The following is a 16,581-nucleotide window of genomic DNA, read 5'->3' as shown; positions in this document are numbered from 1 at the left end:
CATCGGAGGGGTGGCTACCATAGATACTGGTACTGTAGGTGTTTGGTACGGCTTAACTATATACTGTGTAAAATTTGGGTTTCTAGTAGAACAGACATGAACTCAGACTAGTAAGAAAGAAAATAATATATTGTGCGAAGGGATTCTTTGATTCTTCTCTTCAATGTGCACAGAATGCCTTTCTTGCATTCCTTTCGTGGTAAGATGTACATGGACGCCAGACAGCCGATCCGGTCTAATCCCAAACCAAACACAAACAACCCTAGTTCAGTATATCCCCATATAATATAAATCACACAACCCAGACCCAATGCAAAGAAATGCATGACAAGAGAAAAATCACACTAGTTCTTTTCAGACAAGAGATGGCTGCCGGGTGAATCGTCCTCGCCCTCACCATCCTTCTCGGAGATCCTGGTTAGGCCATCACGATAAGGCCCATTGTCATCATCTTCGCTAAACAGCTCATCGTCGCTTTCGCCAGCAAATGCGTTATACAGTTCACCACCGCGTCGCTGGGTTCGACCAGTTCCACCAGTCATCGGATGCATTTCATCCTCATCCTCAATCATTTCAAAATCATAGTCATCCTGAGCGTTGGTGCGACGACGCTTGACGCGTTGGAGCTGGAAGTAGACACCCAAGCCAATGAAGAATACAATAATCATGGCCAAAGACGCATAAATCCAAACTTGAGTTCTCTTCGAAGCACCAAAGGAGGGCAAGAAGTGGGCCAATTTACTGTCCGAGGCGGCAGTGGAAGTAGGAGTCGCAGTTGCAGTTGTATCGGCAGCATTCGTCTCAGTGGCATCCAACTCCACCGCAGGGATTGCCTCGCTTGACTGAGAAGGCTTCTGGTTGGTAGGCCTGTCATGCTGGTCGTCGGGGTTTGTAAGGGTAGCGGTCTTCGTCGGCCCAGGTTGAACAGAGGTTGTCGCCACATGGGCTTCCTCGTAAGGGTGATCATGGTCATGGTCATCGGGCAATGGGTGAAGGGGTTGATCGTTTCCGTCAATGGCCTCTCCCCAGAGATTGAGTCTCCAGTCGATGAACTTGCCGCTGTGCTCATTGACAATAGTATCCTTGACAATCACTGACCATTCGCCCAGAGGTGACTCGCCCCTATAATCCAGATTAGTTGTTTATTCAAAGGGAGATAAAGATCCAAGATAAAGACATACCAGTGAGCAACAGTCATAAATGTCCAGTCTTCATATCCAGATTCTACATCGTCATACTTGCGAGTAACACTGAGATGACTAACAATTCCGCTGGGGCTACGCAGCTCAACGCTGAGATCACCGCGACGAGTGTGGTTGACATTCATTGTAACCGTCACGTGCTCGACTCGAGCGAAGTTGGCATCTTTCATTTGATCGCCAGTGACTGTGTACCGACTGAGTAATCCCTGGGAACCCTGAGGGATGTCATTGTGAACACGGAGCCAAGGCGAGTGGTACCAGGCCTGAGGCTTCACAAGTTCCCAGTCGCGGGCCTTTTGAACCAACGCATAAGAATCGACTTTTCCAAAGCCCCAGTCGTGGCTGAAGATGCGGCCGGAGGGGGACTTCTGCCAGCTTCCGTCGTCCTCATGGACCGGGACGGCAGTCTCTACCATCAGATATTGGATATCACGCCATGTGAGATCCGGCCGAACGCTGAGAGCAAGAGCAATAGAGCCTGCGGCGAGTGGGCCGGCCGCAGAGGTACCACCGTGCCCGGAGTAGCATTGGTTGGTACCAACGTCAGTTGTGTGGATCGCGCTGCTGCCTCCGCTGCTATACGCAACCACCAGCTGGGCCGAGCATGACTCGGAATACGTTGGGTGATCTCCGTTTCGGTCGATGGCACCGACCGTGACGCTGTAAATACTGTTGGTGTACCCGTCGAAGTTGCAATTGTCATCATAGGTCGCACCATTGCCGGCAGCAAACACAAAGACCGAGCCTTTTCCATCCCGACCCTTCTGCACGCCATTGACCATTGCTCGCTTGATGAGCATACCTGGGGCGTCCATAGTTTTGCCATCATCCATGGGTCCCCAAGAGCAGGAGTAGATATCGTTTTGTTGGTATTTGTAATTGATGGATGCCGCTTCGTCCTCGTCTGAGATAGCGGCGGACAGAATTCGAATGCCCGCAATCTTGCTGTCGTAGGCCACGCCGACTCCACAGATGTCGTTCTTCGCAGCTGCGATTTCTCCCGAGCAGCGGGTGCCGTGCTTATCGTCGGAAAGCACAGGACGTGGCTCTGGAGAACCCGTGTTGTAATCCCATGAGCCCTCCGCGAAGTAGTTGGGCTTGAGGTCGTTACTATACATGTCCAATCCATCGTCAACGACAGCCGTCACCACACCCTCACCTGTCACGCCCTCCAGCCAGAGGCCTGTGACATTGAGATCATGGCCCGGTTGAAGGGGATTGAAAAGGTGCCACTGATCCTTGAAGATCGGATCGGTGATTCCCAGGGTATGCATAATGTTGGTTTGAGCTTCGGAAGGTTTCACTTGACTCTCTGTAGCAAATCGTCGATCGAATTTCGGCATGGGAGGTGGGATGCGCTTGTGTAGTCGTTGCCTGGGGCGGGCGAGCTGCTCCGACCAGAGAATACCATCTAGAGGGTCAGCACTGCGAGTAGAAATAATAGGCTCTCCTCGTCGTCGAAGATTCCGCTTCGATCGGAGTCCGTTCAGGAGGGCATTGAAATCATCGGTTTGTTCCCGGGGGAGCGAGAAGGTATGGTGGCCGGCGAGTTCACCGATTTGACCTTCATGTCGTGCACCAAGGGCGTCTGCAATATGGGAGGGAGGGGTATCATCGTCGAGATGGAGAGCAAAAAATTCGCGGGATTCGATGGCGCGAGGGTGAACATTGGCGGCGACTGGGCCGGCGAGACTCAAGGCCACAGCGATGGCGCTGGCGACACGCATGATGGATGGGGTGGGCGGGTGGAGGCGAGATGGAAAGCACTCTCGCTCTTCACGATGAGGAGTAAGGGATCAAAGGCGCAGTTGCCATGAACGATATCCAGTTCCTTTCAAAGACAATAGCGGTCAAGTAATCCGTGTCGAGAAAGGGGAGGTTGAATGAAGAAGATGGGGCGGAGTGGCGAGCAGAGTTAAGTTGAGTTGAGCTGAGTTGAGGGAGAATAGGAGGATCGTCGGGGGGAGCCACTCAGCAATAACACGGGACCCTGATGATCCAACATATGCAGCCCCGTTTCTGTAGGTAGTTTTGTGATTCTGAGGAGGGCCAGATTGCTTGAAACAAAGAGGTCAAGACTAGAGAGACCACGGTCGCGGCCTTGCCTTGGCTTACGTAGTGAGTTCATTGGTCAGGCCAACCATGTATTTGGGTGTCTAGAAATAGTAACAGAGTACGGAGTATAATATCATGATGTTAGTACCAAGTAGGTATCGTGTACTCAGTACTCCGTATTCTGTATGTAATAGAGTATTCTGTACAGAGATCATTAGGCAGGACACCACTAGCTTGCGAGTCCTTGCATGAGTTTGACTTGAAGCTCCACTGGTCAGAAGTATACTCCGTACAGCGTAGGGTAGAGAAGTACCAGAGTATACATAGTCTCCTAGTAGTATCCTATGTAACAGGTAAACTACTCTACTTTGTACTTCTGAGAAGGTCAAAATTTGTCCATGTTCTTCTCCATTTCAATTTTCATTTCATATTTCATATTTTACTTACTCTGTAGACTACGTACTAAGTATTCTCCAGCAATTACAACACGTCCAATGATGGCGGGCCCCACGCGCGAAGGCTGGGGCTCCCAGCCACCACACTTGAAAGTTGCCCTATACTCTACTCCTCCGTACTCCCTTCGTTTCCTTTCCCCTCTTTTCTTCCTCATCTTCCCTGCAATTACAAAATCATCGAGTCATTACGCACTCTATTCTCCTTTGCCCGAAAGCTCAGGCTTAAGAGACCGCGAAAACAGTGCAATCCGATCTCGGGCGATGAGGTGAGCCTACGTTAGGCACCAGACAGAGCGACATTGTGCCCACAGTTTCAGAAGAAGCACTGGACTGAAGAATGTAAGTCGAATTTCCTCTCTCCCCGATCTTTCCTACTTCTCAAATAATGGCCTTGTGGGTTATAGAGTTGACCAGAATCGTTGTTTAGCTGGATCCACTCTTGATTTCCAGCTCGCGCCCATCAAACAGTGTTCGCCCGATTGACTGGTTCTCCCCACGAGAGATTTTTTTTAAAAGAAAACGGCTTCAATGGCCGCCGCTGCAATGCGCGACTCACCTGATATGGCAAATGGCCATTCTAATCACCGGAATGCCAATGGTACCAATTCGGATTCGGGTCGCAGACAGTCGACAGCCGGTCCAGCGTCGATGGACTACGAAGATGAACCGACATACGAGCCCACAGCAGCAGAACGTCGATATCCACGTTCCGCACCTAAGGCCACGGCTGCTGCTAGATCATCTGGCCAGCCCGGTCGTTCTTTTTCTGCTCGTGCTCGGGATTATCCGGCAAGTGAATCAAACTATACAACTCGCAAGTCTTCACTACAAACACCACCGGGGTTAACAGAGGAATCAACCACGCCTCGGGGCCTCCCACCGGCGGAATACATCCAAGACACGCAACAGCATGAAGAGCCGAAGCTCGAAGCACCCCCCGAGCCGATCAAACACTGTCCGTTCTACAAATGGGTCTCGCAAGGATTGGGCTTCGGACCGTTCGCCCTTGCAGAAGCTCGAAGTGACCCTCTCTGGGATCACCAAAGAGGAAAAACGGGCCCGGATGCAAGAAGCTGAAATGCGATTGCGAGAGCGCATGGCTCGCAAAAAGGTCGAGCGGGAGAATGCGGAGGCAAAGACACAGGCAGCTGCTACTGCTCCTCAACCAAGCGTGAAGCAGAACGTGCCTTCAGAAAGCCGTGCAATCCCCAGCCCTGCCAGAAAGGGAGATAGAAAGAATATCGTCCTCGAAGAAGCGACGGCTAACGCACTAAAAGCGGGACCACGACATGTTCCTGGGCCTCGTCAAAATGAAGTGAATAGTCCTCAATACCAGGCCGCCCGGAGTTCTGAAAATTCTCAGTACCCACAGGCCGAAGATGCTATTCCGCCGTCTGCAAAGCTAGGCAATGTGCCTCGAAGATCGGTCACAGTGAGCGGGCCTTCAGGAAAGAATGGACCTGCTGGGAAGCCTCCTGCACGGAGCCAGTCCCTTGCCCAAAGAGGCCCTGCTGCACCGATGCAACCCGCGGACGTTATCTTGAGCGAGGAAAGTCTAGGAACACCTCCAGCAGCCCGAACGGCACATGATAGCGTCGAATCTCACACCAAAAAGCGACAGACGGTGTCTTTCAATGTGCCGCCACCGACGCCTCCGCCAATTTTCGAGTGGAAGAATGCGCCAGTCGCTCAGTTGGGGTCAACCGACTTTGATTTCCAGCACATGGATATGGAGCGAAGCAAAGCATGGTGGGAAGGAGGCGGTACAGCTGACCGTTGAAAGAGCAGAGCCCTGCCCAAGAACTATAAGACTCCAGCTCAAAAGCTGACAGGTGAGCCTTCCAATCCTAGCCCTAGGCTTGTGGCATAAAATAAATCAAAGAAGCTAATATTCAACAGGTGTCACTGAATCTAAAAACTTCGAGCCCAAATTGTTCCTCAGATGTGGTCCTTTGCTTCGATACACGGGTATTAAGAAGTTCAAAGTTGATGGCGCCCACGGTACTGTCGAGAAGGATATATGGCGAGGCTCTATTTTGATCGTCACGAAGGACACACGCTCTTCTTACGATACGCCGCCTTCATTGCGCCTGTTCTCTCAACCGATGGACCTTCTTCCTCCTCCACCTGCCGAAGTCAGTGGTGAAGAACTGGCTCCTGAATATATCGACCCCACTGCCGGTCTCATGAAGGTTGGACGAGACGGAAGACCTCTCTATGTGAAACCAGTTGACCACCTGGAGGAAGGACTTGACCTATCTGCCGTGGAAAATGATGACGGCATATATGAGCTGTCACCCAGCCAAACAGACGACAACCCCGGAGGATCCAAGCAACCGATTCCTGCAAATCGAATCAATTCTATCGATGGTGAAACAGCCGGGTTACACCGCGATATTCCCGGAGTCCGCCTATACGCCGACTCGGCTCGAGACGTGACCTTTTGGAGGTTCAATGTCGAGGTCGAGCTTGGATCAACCCAGCAACGAATCGCATACAGAATCAACCGTGGACCGGCACTGGGCTTCTGGGTTCCAGCTGCAGGCCAGCCGATGAATATCATGTTCCACAGCGGCAATGGATTTGGTCCTTCTGTCGACTCAGATCGTTTCTGCGGACCCGATCCCCTCTGGCGAGATATTTTGAACGAACACCAGACTCGACCATTCCATGTGATGATCGGTGGCGGTGACCAGATATTTAATGATACAGTCATGACGGAATCGGCCTTTTTCCAGGAATGGATCAAGATCAAAAATGTCGCGGAAAGATATGGGGCTCCGTTTACTCCTGAATTCCGCGCCGAGCTCGAGCAATTCTATCTGGGGCGCTACGCGGCCTGGTTTTCACAGGGCCTCTTCTCTCTCGCCAACTCTCAAATCCCGATGGTCAACATGTGGAACGACCATGAAATTTTCGAAGGGTTCGGATCCTACCATGAGGAGTTCATGCAGAGCGCCGTGATCTCAGGTCTTGGAAAGATTGCGTTCAAATATTATTTACTATTCCAGCACCACAGTGTTCCAGACGAGACGGAAATTGAAGAGCCTAGTTGGATTCTCGGCGCCCAGCCAGGTCCCTACATTGAGCAGAGAAGTCGAAACTTGTTCATGTCTCTTGGTAGTGATGTGGTTTTGTTGGGCTTGGATTGCCGAACTGAACGAAGGGTGATTTTCTTACGCCATATATATCTGAAAGAATAACCGCTAATTAATTTACAGAGCAACGAAGTTCTTGCGGAGGCTACTTGTGACCTAATCTGGGATCGCTGCCATCAGGAGATCGTCAGAGGAGAGACTAAGCATTTGATCGTTCTTTCCAGTGTTCCTATTGCCTACCCTCGAGTGGTAAGTTTCTGCTTATGTTCTTTTTTTCTGGATGAAGATGTGACCTAACCAAAATGCCAGGCTATGCTCAAGAACTTCATGAACAGCCGTAAGTCCATCGGCAAAGCAGGCATGATCGGAGGCCTCGTCAACAGATCTGGTGGCAACGTGGAGGTATATGATGACCACTGGGCTGGAAAACATCTCAAGTCCGAAAGAACCTGGCTAGTCGAAGATCTCCAAGATCTTGCCGCGGAAAAGTCCGTCCGGGTGACCATTCTCAGGTATGGCTTCATTTCATTCTAATTTCATCCGAATACATACTAACATGTATCATGCAGTGGCGATGTTCACTTGGCTGCAATCGGTCAATTCTATTCAAACCCCAAACTTGACATTGCAAAGGATCATGACTACCGCTATATGCCGAATATCATCTCGTCGGCGATTGCTGATATGCCAGAGACGGAAATTATTTCGGACACTCTCAATAAACGCAACACGGTGCACCACATGGATTCCAACACCGACGAGGACATCATTCCAATCTTCACGCAGGACGTGAATGGCAAATCTCGAAACAACAAGCGCTTGCTTCCACGACGAAACTGGTGCTCAATCCGAGAATATATCCCGGGATCAACACCAGGTAGCACACCTGAACCGGAGACTCCAGAAGAACCCGAGCCACGTCCTGGTATGCTTCAACGCACTCTATCTCTCGGAAGGGGTGACAAGGGAGCTAGCGGTAAGCCTGGCATACTCCGACGACTATCGACCAAGGGCCCGCCCCCGACAAGAACCTTGAGTTTCGGACGAAACCAAAATGTTCATGCTCGTCGCTCCAGTGTCGATTCTTCTGTTCCTCGGCCCATGGAGGGTGGTAACAGTTACTTCCCTGGAACATTGCCGGAACCACAGCCTGGCGTCTTCCACCGCCGACCAACCAATCTCAGCGAAAAGGCTGCCAAGCGAGCAGCCAAGGAAGGAGACGATGGCGCAGGCGCTTTTGTCAACCTTGAAAGAGGATTGGCCATTACATTGAACATGGAAGTCAACCCTCAAGACCCTTCGGGCATCACAATCCCGTACAAACTCCTCGTTCCTGCCTTGCAGTACGAAGGAGACCAAGATGACCCGGCCCCAACACAGGTCAAGAAGGGCTGGCGCAAGTGGTTGAATGTGCCACGCAGAAAGAAAGCCTCCAGGGCCCAGCAGGAGGAGGAAGAGGAGGGCAGTGACGAAGATGCCGATGATATTGAAGACCACGACACGATCAATAATACCCGCGCCAACGCTGCTGCATCTCATCAGTATGAGGGATATGCTGGTAGCGATGAGGACTCCGAGGGAGAGGTACCTCAGAGATTGCCTGCCCACGCTCTTGTCGACGACTCATCTCCCACTGAGGGGGAAGATGATTACTCCTACTCGGACGAAGAACCAGCACCACGCAAGAAAAAGTGGTTTGGGGTGATTTGATTTTTCTGTACACTATGATGATTTACGCTTGGGGACCCTTCGAGGGTTCCTCTTACGATTTGTATGACCTTTTTCTTTTAGATAGCCGGATATCTGCGATTTAGCATATGATTTTTCCGCTGGATAATGCATTTTGAATTCTACTGCAGCAAAAGACATGAGCTACAGTCTACAGATATTGAGATTTAGTATGGCGCAGTAGTAATGACTAAACTAGTATAATACTAGTAAGCTTTGAAATATAGAACGTTCTTTCAGTACAGGTCGGCTCCACATGCATCTAATCTTTGCTGAGTGATCAGATCAGCCCTAGACCGCCTTCGGGGGAGCCTCACAATGGCGTGATACCGAACCGAGTCGGTGAGAGGTGGCCACATAATCAACAGAGCCATCTAGAAGATGATCTTGAGTGTACGTAGTACTCCGTAATCTACAATCTATGATCCACTGTACCGCAGTTATGTTCCTAATGCTGTCACTGGTTAGCTCCATCGGAAAACGGAAGCACTGCTGCCAGGTGATGTGATATCTCTATCGCATTGGATTATGTACTCACCAGGTCTCGACCTGGTCACGTGGGCGGTGCTTAGAAAGCGAGGGGCCTCGACGCGGGCAAATGATTAATTTGAGTCGCGGAAGAACAGAGAAAACTGCCTTGATCTCATTGTCAAAGTCTCCACCCGCCCTCCACCACCCCTCAATTCCCAAGGAAAAAATAGCCATTTATATTCTCTCCTCCTCCCCGAGAAATACCTTCAAGCTGTTTTCCTCCGCCTTTCGCCGTTTCCCCTCCGCCCTCCGATCCCTTGGATTCACTGCCGCTGCCGCCTCGACTGTTCACCAACAGTCCCCTCCTACCTCGGTCTTTTCCAACTCCCTATCGACGCCCGCGCGCGTCAATTGCATGAACACCGCCAGAATGGTTCACTCCAAGGTCGTCAGTAAGTTTTCCAACCCTCAGTGTCCCCGATGCTCCCCGGTTGAGGCAAGCATGTCCTGCGGACCATAGACTAATGATATTTTGCCCGCAGTTATCGGATCGGGCCCCGCCGCCCACACTGCCGCCATCTACTTGTCGCGTGCTGAACTTGAGCCCGTCCTGTATGAGGGTATGCTCGCCAATGGCACCGCTGCCGGTGGCCAGCTCACCACCACCACCGACGTCGAGAACTTCCCCGGTTTCCCCGACGGTGTCGGCGGCCAGGAGCTGATGGAGAAGATGCGCAAGCAATCCGAGCGCTTCGGCACCGAGATCATCACCGAGACCATCTCCAAGCTGGACCTCTCCCAGCGCCCCTTCAAGATGTGGACTGAGTGGAACGACGCCCCCGGCAGCGAGCCCGTCCGCACCGCCGACGCCGTCATCATCGCTACCGGTGCCAACGCCCGTCGTCTGAACCTGCCCGGCGAGGAGACCTACTGGCAGAACGGTATCAGTGCCTGCGCCGTCTGTGACGGTGCTGTGCCCATCTTCCGCAACAAGCCCCTGTACGTCATTGGTGGTGGTGACTCTGCCGCCGAGGAGGCCATGTTCCTGGCCAAGTACGGCAGCACCGTCACCGTTCTTGTCCGCCGTGACAAGCTCCGTGCCTCCAAGGTCATGGCCGACCGTCTCCTCGCTCACCCCAAGTGTGTTGTCCGCTTCAACACCGTCGCTACCGAGGTCATTGGTGAGAACAAGCCCAACGGCCTGATGACCCACCTCCGTGTCAAGGACACTACCAGCGGCCAGGAGGAGATCGTCGATGCTAACGGTCTGTTCTACGCCGTCGGCCACGACCCCGCGAACGCTCTCATCAAGGAGCAGCTCAAGCTCGACGAGGATGGATACATCGTTACCCAGCCCGGTACCAGCTACACCTCCATCGAGGGTGTCTTCGCTTGCGGTGATGTCCAGGACAAGCGTTACCGCCAGGCCATCACCAGTGCCGGCACTGGCTGCGTTGCCGCTCTGGATGCCGAGAAGTTCATCGCTGAGGGTGGCGAGTCCCACGCTTCTCTCTAAATGCATACATCTCCTTCCCTCTCTCCCTTCCTCCTTCACCTCCCATCTACACCCACACGACCCTCCCATTACAGCCCTCTCATGATTCTAGCCTGCACTGCAGATAATCTCGTTTAGAAAGACCCCCGGCGCTCTTCTAGACATCTGTCTCTGTTCGCGATCTGAGTCTCGATTTCCTGTGCATATTTCTTTTTCCTATCATGGTTGACGGATTCCCTTTACTTTGCCATTGCTACATTGTTCTGAATTTTTTATTACCTTTTTTCTTTGATACATTGGGTGTCCTGGGTTGATCTACGATTTTCGAGCGATTCTTCTTATAGATCAGCCTCGTTTGCGTTGGTTTCGGTGCCCTTAGATATAGAAATAGATGATATTCCGTGATCAATATTGAGCAGTAAATCCCGAATGTAGTGCACTCGTGATGAGTTTGAACTAGGGCTTGAAAAGCGAAATAGAGTCTTCATGTTCGATTGAGTGTGTTCTGACTTGGACACATACTGCTAGTAGTACTAGACATTAAACCCCCTGGAACTTAATTTTCTATATAACCCTAGAAGTAATTAAAGCTACTACTAGTAATCTTCAACTTGTGTACGTTTCGAAGCAACTGGTAACAATGGTTACCTCATTCAAGGCCTATGATAGTGATAAAACACGAACCTCCTCCAAAAAAAACAAGCAAAAGCAGAACAATTAGCCTCCGTTCAATTATACAAGCATCAAGAATTCTATGAAGGCGCTTCCCACCGCTCAAACGGATTCGCCGCACACCACTGATCCTTAACCTCATACGACCTCCGCTCCCACTCCAAAGCAATGGCCTTCCAAGAATCCCACGACTCATCGTTACTCCGCCGATTAGCCTCAATCTGGTCCAGATACGGCTTTTTCTCCTCGGGGGAAGCATTGCGCCACATCTGGCCGAGCGCGTGACGGATTTCGTCGCGGCCGGCCTTTGCAGCGGGATTCTTGCTCGAGGCGCGTTTGGTCTCGTCACATTGGTCGCGGCATTTGGTCCAGTAGTCTTTTTGGTAGAGGAGAAAGGGGTTCAGGCCGGCTTTTGCGGGGCGGGTGGGCATTGCGCCGATTTCGGCGTAGATGGTTGTCCACAGTGCTTGGTCGTAGGTTTCGCGGCGTTGTTTGTCTGTTGAGGTGCGGGATGGGGTGGATAGGGTTGTTGGTTCGGGGTTGGGTTTGGGCTCAACGGCTGGGGCGGTCGTTTCGTTGGGTGTGTTATTTTGTTTCTCTGGGACGAGGGGGGTGGGTACTTCGATTGGACCGATGATCGACTCTATTACTTCTGACGCTGCGCGGAGTCCAGACAGGTAGGCTCCGTGGACGGTTGCAGGGTGTGTGCCGCAGGTCGCTTCGCCTGCAAAGTAGAGGTTGCCGACTCGTTGTGCCATCAGATCGTAGTCTTGGGGGAGGGCTCCGGCGGCCACGTAGGAATAGCTGCCTCGGGTAAAGGGATCGGAAGCCCAGCGAGTGATGATAGTCTCGATGGGATCCGGAACGACGGCGCTTTTGAATACATTACGAAGCTGGCCAGTGACTTCAGCGATGATCTCGTCATCCGGCGTAACTTCTGCCTGGTGAGCTGCATCGCCTGCCATGAGGGCGATCAAAACTGGCAGTCCAGTGGTTTTCAGACAGTTCCAAAATAGGTAGAAACGACCCCGATTGGCTGCGTAATCCTCTTGTACAGTGCTCTCCGGGTTGGTAGGCTCACGAAGCAGACCAAACATATCTCGTTCAGTGTCCCAGAAGGGTTCGTCAAACACCAAGACCACCTTATTCATGACACCGAATCCTAGTCTATCGATTGCCGCTGATTTCCATTCCGGCAAGGGAGGTTCGAATTCCACTGTTTTGTGCTTGAGAGTGCCAAGCGAGCCACTGTATACGACATGGTCTGCCACGAATTTCTCCCCGTCCTCGCAAGCTATTACTGTTTTCTTTCCAGATCCGGTGGCATCGTAGGAAATCTTCTTCACATTTTTGTTGGTGCGGAGATCAAGCTTCGCAGGGAGAGAGTAGAGTCCAAATGGCAATTGCTGGTAGCCTCCAATCACAGTTGAATGCTCCCCTTCGAACTCATTGCCGATATCCTGATCCCAACCCGAAAGACTCAGCTTGTCAACATTTGTTGCATTTGCGTATTCAAGATTTGCGAAATGCCAATTTAAAAGTCGCAAATCTTTGGGCGTGAGCGGAAGCATGCGCTGATACTGCAGCACACCGTCATTCATAACTGCCCCAAGTGTCTGATTTTGTGAATCATTGGCGATGGGATCTAGATCGAGGTTTGCTTGAGGAGAAATCCCGGGGTTCAAAGTCCACCCAGTAGCTTGACAGGTAAGAGCCGCTGGATGCTCCTTGGAGGGGCTCATGAGGTCGCCAACAACATCGGGATTTGGTTGGAGGTCGGCTGTTTTGTGTCCAACGCCGCGACGTCGACGCACTCTCTTTGTTGGAACGAGCGAGTCAATAGTTCCTGCTGCGCGCGCCTCTTCGTATTGTCGTACAGTGAGGCCGTCGTCCACCAAAGACTCACGGCCATTATCAATCATATCGTGATCTCCCTCCGCAGTGGGGGAAACAAGTGTTTTGCTCCGGTAAACGCCCGTGCGGTCCAAAACATCATTGTATAACTTTTCATCCATAGCGTCTTGTACCTCATGAACAGGTGAACCATCAATGTCATAAATCGTCGAGATGTCTCGTAGCAAGTGATAATGGAGCGCCAATTGACCACGCACAATCTGGTCGAGAGGATTACCGTGGTCGAAGCCCACAATGATCTGCGCACCCATTTCTGCCTTGGGCGTGAGTCCAGGAGGGAGCATGTCAGACTCGAGACTCTGTAGAGGATGCGAGTACACCCTTCCGCCAATTCTGGGACGTCCCTCGAGCACAATGACGCGTGGGGCAGTGTTGGCATCACGATAATGACGGAATAGTCCTTCAAGCTGTCGAGCACAGCCTAGTCCTCCAACTCCACCTCCAATAACCACGATAGTAGGCCCTTCTTTACGTCTACCTCGCCTAGGAGGGACTGGGGGCGTAGGAATCTCAACGCACCCGAAATTAATATATCCGTTCCGTGACAACCAGTCGTACGCGAAAGAGGCCAAATTCATCCAACGATAATCTTTGGCACATCCTATCGCTTCTTCACGGGTGATACCAACCATTGGATTCACCGTCCAGAGCCGGAGAATCCCATTTCGAATGTTCAAGTAGATTGTGACATGCACGTGGCAAAGCTGATCTTGCAATGCTTCCTGTTCCTTCCTGTGTAGTGCATATGGATCTAATCTAGATGCATACGCCGCAGCGACACACTGCTGGGCATAAATCGACGGCGCGAGCCTTGATGGAATGGAACTCCGCGGTCGACATTTTGATAAATCAACCTTGTTGCTCTCTAATATGCTTACACCCGCGGTGTGCGTAGGGGTAGAGGTGGATTGTCCGGGCGTCGTGGGAGGCGATGTGGACTTCGCGGTTTGATATGACGAGGTAAGGGACATCGAAGCGGTGGACTCGTTGGGAGTACTGATGTTCCCATGTATATCACCCTGGATATTGCCAATTTTGTGAGGACCAGTCATCCCAGGAGGAGGCGGCAAAGCGCCAGAACCAGCAGTCTGTGTCTGCTCCTCTACGGGGAATGATTGATGGGGTTGGGTGAGCGGACCGTCGGATGTCCGAAGCCGTTTTACAGGCGGTTCGGAGGCTTCTAATCGATCTGGCATAGTGTGTCTTGTACCGGTTGTAAAGAAAACATCATTTGGAGCAAGGTGATTGATGTTTCCGCCCTGGTAGGGGGGTTTCTCCCGATATATCGTGGTACGCCACTGGGGCCGAGCCGTCCATATTCAACGTCGGCAGGTTATAGGTTGGCGCCCTCAGGGAGGAATGGGAGGCGGAAGGAGAAACTGGATGGAACTCCATTTTCATCTACCAAATAGAAGATCCAGATGATCTTCCAAAAATTGGCGATGGCAAAGGATACCACAAGAGGGCCGGCAATACGAAACCCTTGCGAATTGAATATCAGGCGTCACCACAGCCACCGATGTTCAACCATGTTGAGCTGTATCAAGTTCTAATAGGTGATAGGCAAGAAACGTCAATGATTGAGTATATCTATATTTCCAAATTAGACACAGCTAACATCTAGGAAGATGCGTGGTGACGGGGGCATCTCTTTTTTCATCTTTCTTTTTCGGTCCGGCATACATATTGCGCAGGGAGGAAACGAGTGATCGGAATACATACAAACTAGAACAGCCAGTCGACTTCCCCCAGCAAGCGTAAACCTCTCGCTGATTAAGAATCCGACTGGCATCAAATCGAAGGGACCCAATTGGCATGCGCGCGAAGGGAGGGGTGGATGGCAGGAAACTTGGAGAAGTCGCAGGTTCCTCGGGGCGCGTATTTCTCAGTCCGCTTCCGGCTGCCGGTCTCCCTCCTCGACCACTCGTAGTAGTTAATAGTAATTATACAGCAACACTGGTCGACTAGACCCTGAATCTGATGTGAGATAGTACAGTCTATTATCCGAGATTTCCTTAAATACGATACCATGCAAAATTTATTCTACTCAAAATTTCAGGCCTGTCGCCCAACGTGGCTATGCAGCCCATACGTCTCACTAGCATCACCCACATACTCGTCCGAGTCATTATCCGTAAACTCATCATGGTAAGACCGTCGGTTGGCCTTCTTCTTCCACCGTTTGGGTCGGTCACCGTCACTGTCACTGTCATCTCCGAGTGCGAGGTCAACACGGTCGTCGTCGTCGTCCTCAAACCCAATGCCCTCTTCTTCGTCGCGAGCCAGCATTGTTGCAGCCTCATTAGCGTCATCATCATCGGCGAATCTGCCATGTGGCCGATTGGCGGCATGATCGGACCGAAGAGACTGTCGGATATCGGCGCGCTCTTTCTCCTCGAGTTCTTTCGCACGGGCCAGTGTCCTGCAGGAACAAACGGATCCATGTTAGCCAAATGCCATCACAAAACGCGGGGAAGACATAACCAACCTGTTGTAGATATAGTATCCAGTGAATATTCCAACAGACACCGTGACAAAAATGCTGATGATATTTACGGCCTTGGAACCTGAACTCATTTCCTCGCCCTTCTCGGAGAGAAGTCGTAGGCGACTCCCCACAAATGCCGGCACAAGCAACTTCGGAGAAATGATCGCAGTAGCCAGTCCATACATCAAAGGTTGAACAGTTGGAACAGTGGATATAGCTCCGTTGCAAATTGAGTAAGGCAGCGGACACAGACGAATCATGCAGAGAAGCTTCAAGCCATCATACTTCAAGGTCAGGGACAACGCGGCAAATCGCTTGTCGCGTTCCATGAGCCGGTTCACAAATCCCGAAAGCACAGTTCGTGATACGTAGAAGGAGGCCGTGGAACCGAGAACGGTTGCGGTGGTGTAAATAAGCCATCTGTTTAGAAAATTGGGAGATTAGCATCCAAGTTGGCTGGTGGTTGCGGTCCGGGGAAGATGCGCGTCAGGGTCCATCAGGGTCCAGCGGCGCCTCGGCTTTTAGCTTACCCTTTCCATAGACCAAAGATAAAACCCGCCACCGTTCCAAAAGTCGACCAACCCAGCAATGGAGGGAAGGAGACGAAAAAGACGCAGAGCCATAGAATAAACGCGACCAGGAAAGAATGCTCCCATTTGTGCGCGACCGGACCCAGCCAGCCGAAGAGCTTTCCGGTCAAGATCATGAAACCAATACCGAGCGCAGCAACTCCAAAGGAGGCGGCATAGAACCCAATCTTTTGCCAGAGAGTCATGGTCTCCCAGCGTTCCTTGGCCATGGTATAGACCGCTTTGGCGCGGTTCATTGTGCGGTCTCGAAAGTTGGCCTGGTTGTTGTTGGACCAGCGAGCGGAGGAATCGCGCCTGGCCCAGGGCGCTTGGTTGTGTTCATCATCGCTGTTGGGGGATTCAAGAAGAGGTTCAGGGGGCGAGTCGGAGAGTGCCAATGCCCGTGCCGTGGACTCGTAGTCCGCGGGCATGGT

General features: G+C 51.7%; 5 protein-coding genes across 5 annotated transcripts; 2 read left to right on the top strand and 3 right to left on the bottom strand.

Moving 5' to 3' along the window:
- Positions 1-344: 344 nt before the first annotated feature.
- On the bottom strand, positions 345-2,929 carry kexB (kexin kexB; the record flags this gene model as incomplete). The annotated part of the gene is made up of 2 exons (XM_057105960.1): positions 345-1,122; positions 1,182-2,929. The coding sequence occupies 2 exons, from the start codon at positions 2,927-2,929 to the stop codon at positions 345-347; spliced, it is 2,526 nt and encodes an 841-aa protein (XP_056957409.1).
- A 1,311-nt stretch (positions 2,930-4,240) lies between these two features.
- Positions 4,241-8,520, top strand: N7533_009309 (uncharacterized protein; the record flags this gene model as incomplete). The annotated part of the gene is made up of 7 exons (XM_057105959.1): positions 4,241-4,733; positions 4,804-5,461; positions 5,498-5,544; positions 5,612-6,879; positions 6,934-7,059; positions 7,120-7,322; positions 7,380-8,520. The coding sequence occupies 7 exons, from the start codon at positions 4,241-4,243 to the stop codon at positions 8,518-8,520; spliced, it is 3,936 nt and encodes a 1,311-aa protein (XP_056957408.1).
- A 919-nt stretch (positions 8,521-9,439) lies between these two features.
- Positions 9,440-10,525, top strand: trr1 (thioredoxin-disulfide reductase TRR1; the record flags this gene model as incomplete). The annotated part of the gene is made up of 2 exons (XM_057105958.1): positions 9,440-9,461; positions 9,552-10,525. 2 exons carry the CDS (start codon positions 9,440-9,442, stop codon positions 10,523-10,525), a joined length of 996 nt encoding a protein of 331 aa, XP_056957407.1.
- Positions 10,526-11,256: 731 nt separating this feature from the next.
- aof2 (putative lysine-specific histone demethylase Aof2) lies at positions 11,257-14,286 on the bottom strand (the record flags this gene model as incomplete). Its single annotated transcript, XM_057105957.1, has 1 exon — positions 11,257-14,286. One exon carries the CDS (start codon positions 14,284-14,286, stop codon positions 11,257-11,259), a length of 3,030 nt encoding a protein of 1,009 aa, XP_056957406.1.
- Positions 14,287-15,145: 859 nt separating this feature from the next.
- N7533_009306 (TVP38/TMEM64 family protein) lies at positions 15,146-16,578 on the bottom strand (the record flags this gene model as incomplete). The annotated part of the gene is made up of 3 exons (XM_057105956.1): positions 15,146-15,512; positions 15,579-15,998; positions 16,109-16,578. 3 exons carry the CDS (start codon positions 16,576-16,578, stop codon positions 15,146-15,148), a joined length of 1,257 nt encoding a protein of 418 aa, XP_056957405.1.
- Between the last annotated feature and the right edge of the window lie 3 nt (positions 16,579-16,581).

This window comes from Penicillium manginii (assembly GCF_028828005.1).
Source record: "Penicillium manginii strain IBT 31320 chromosome Unknown utg000006l:1.0-4164085.0:1.0-4166146.0, whole genome shotgun sequence".
Taxonomy (NCBI): Eukaryota; Fungi; Ascomycota; class Eurotiomycetes; order Eurotiales; family Aspergillaceae; genus Penicillium; species Penicillium manginii.
The sequence above is the reverse complement of the archived record's forward strand: the minus strand, read 5'-3'. Positions and strand labels throughout refer to the sequence as shown.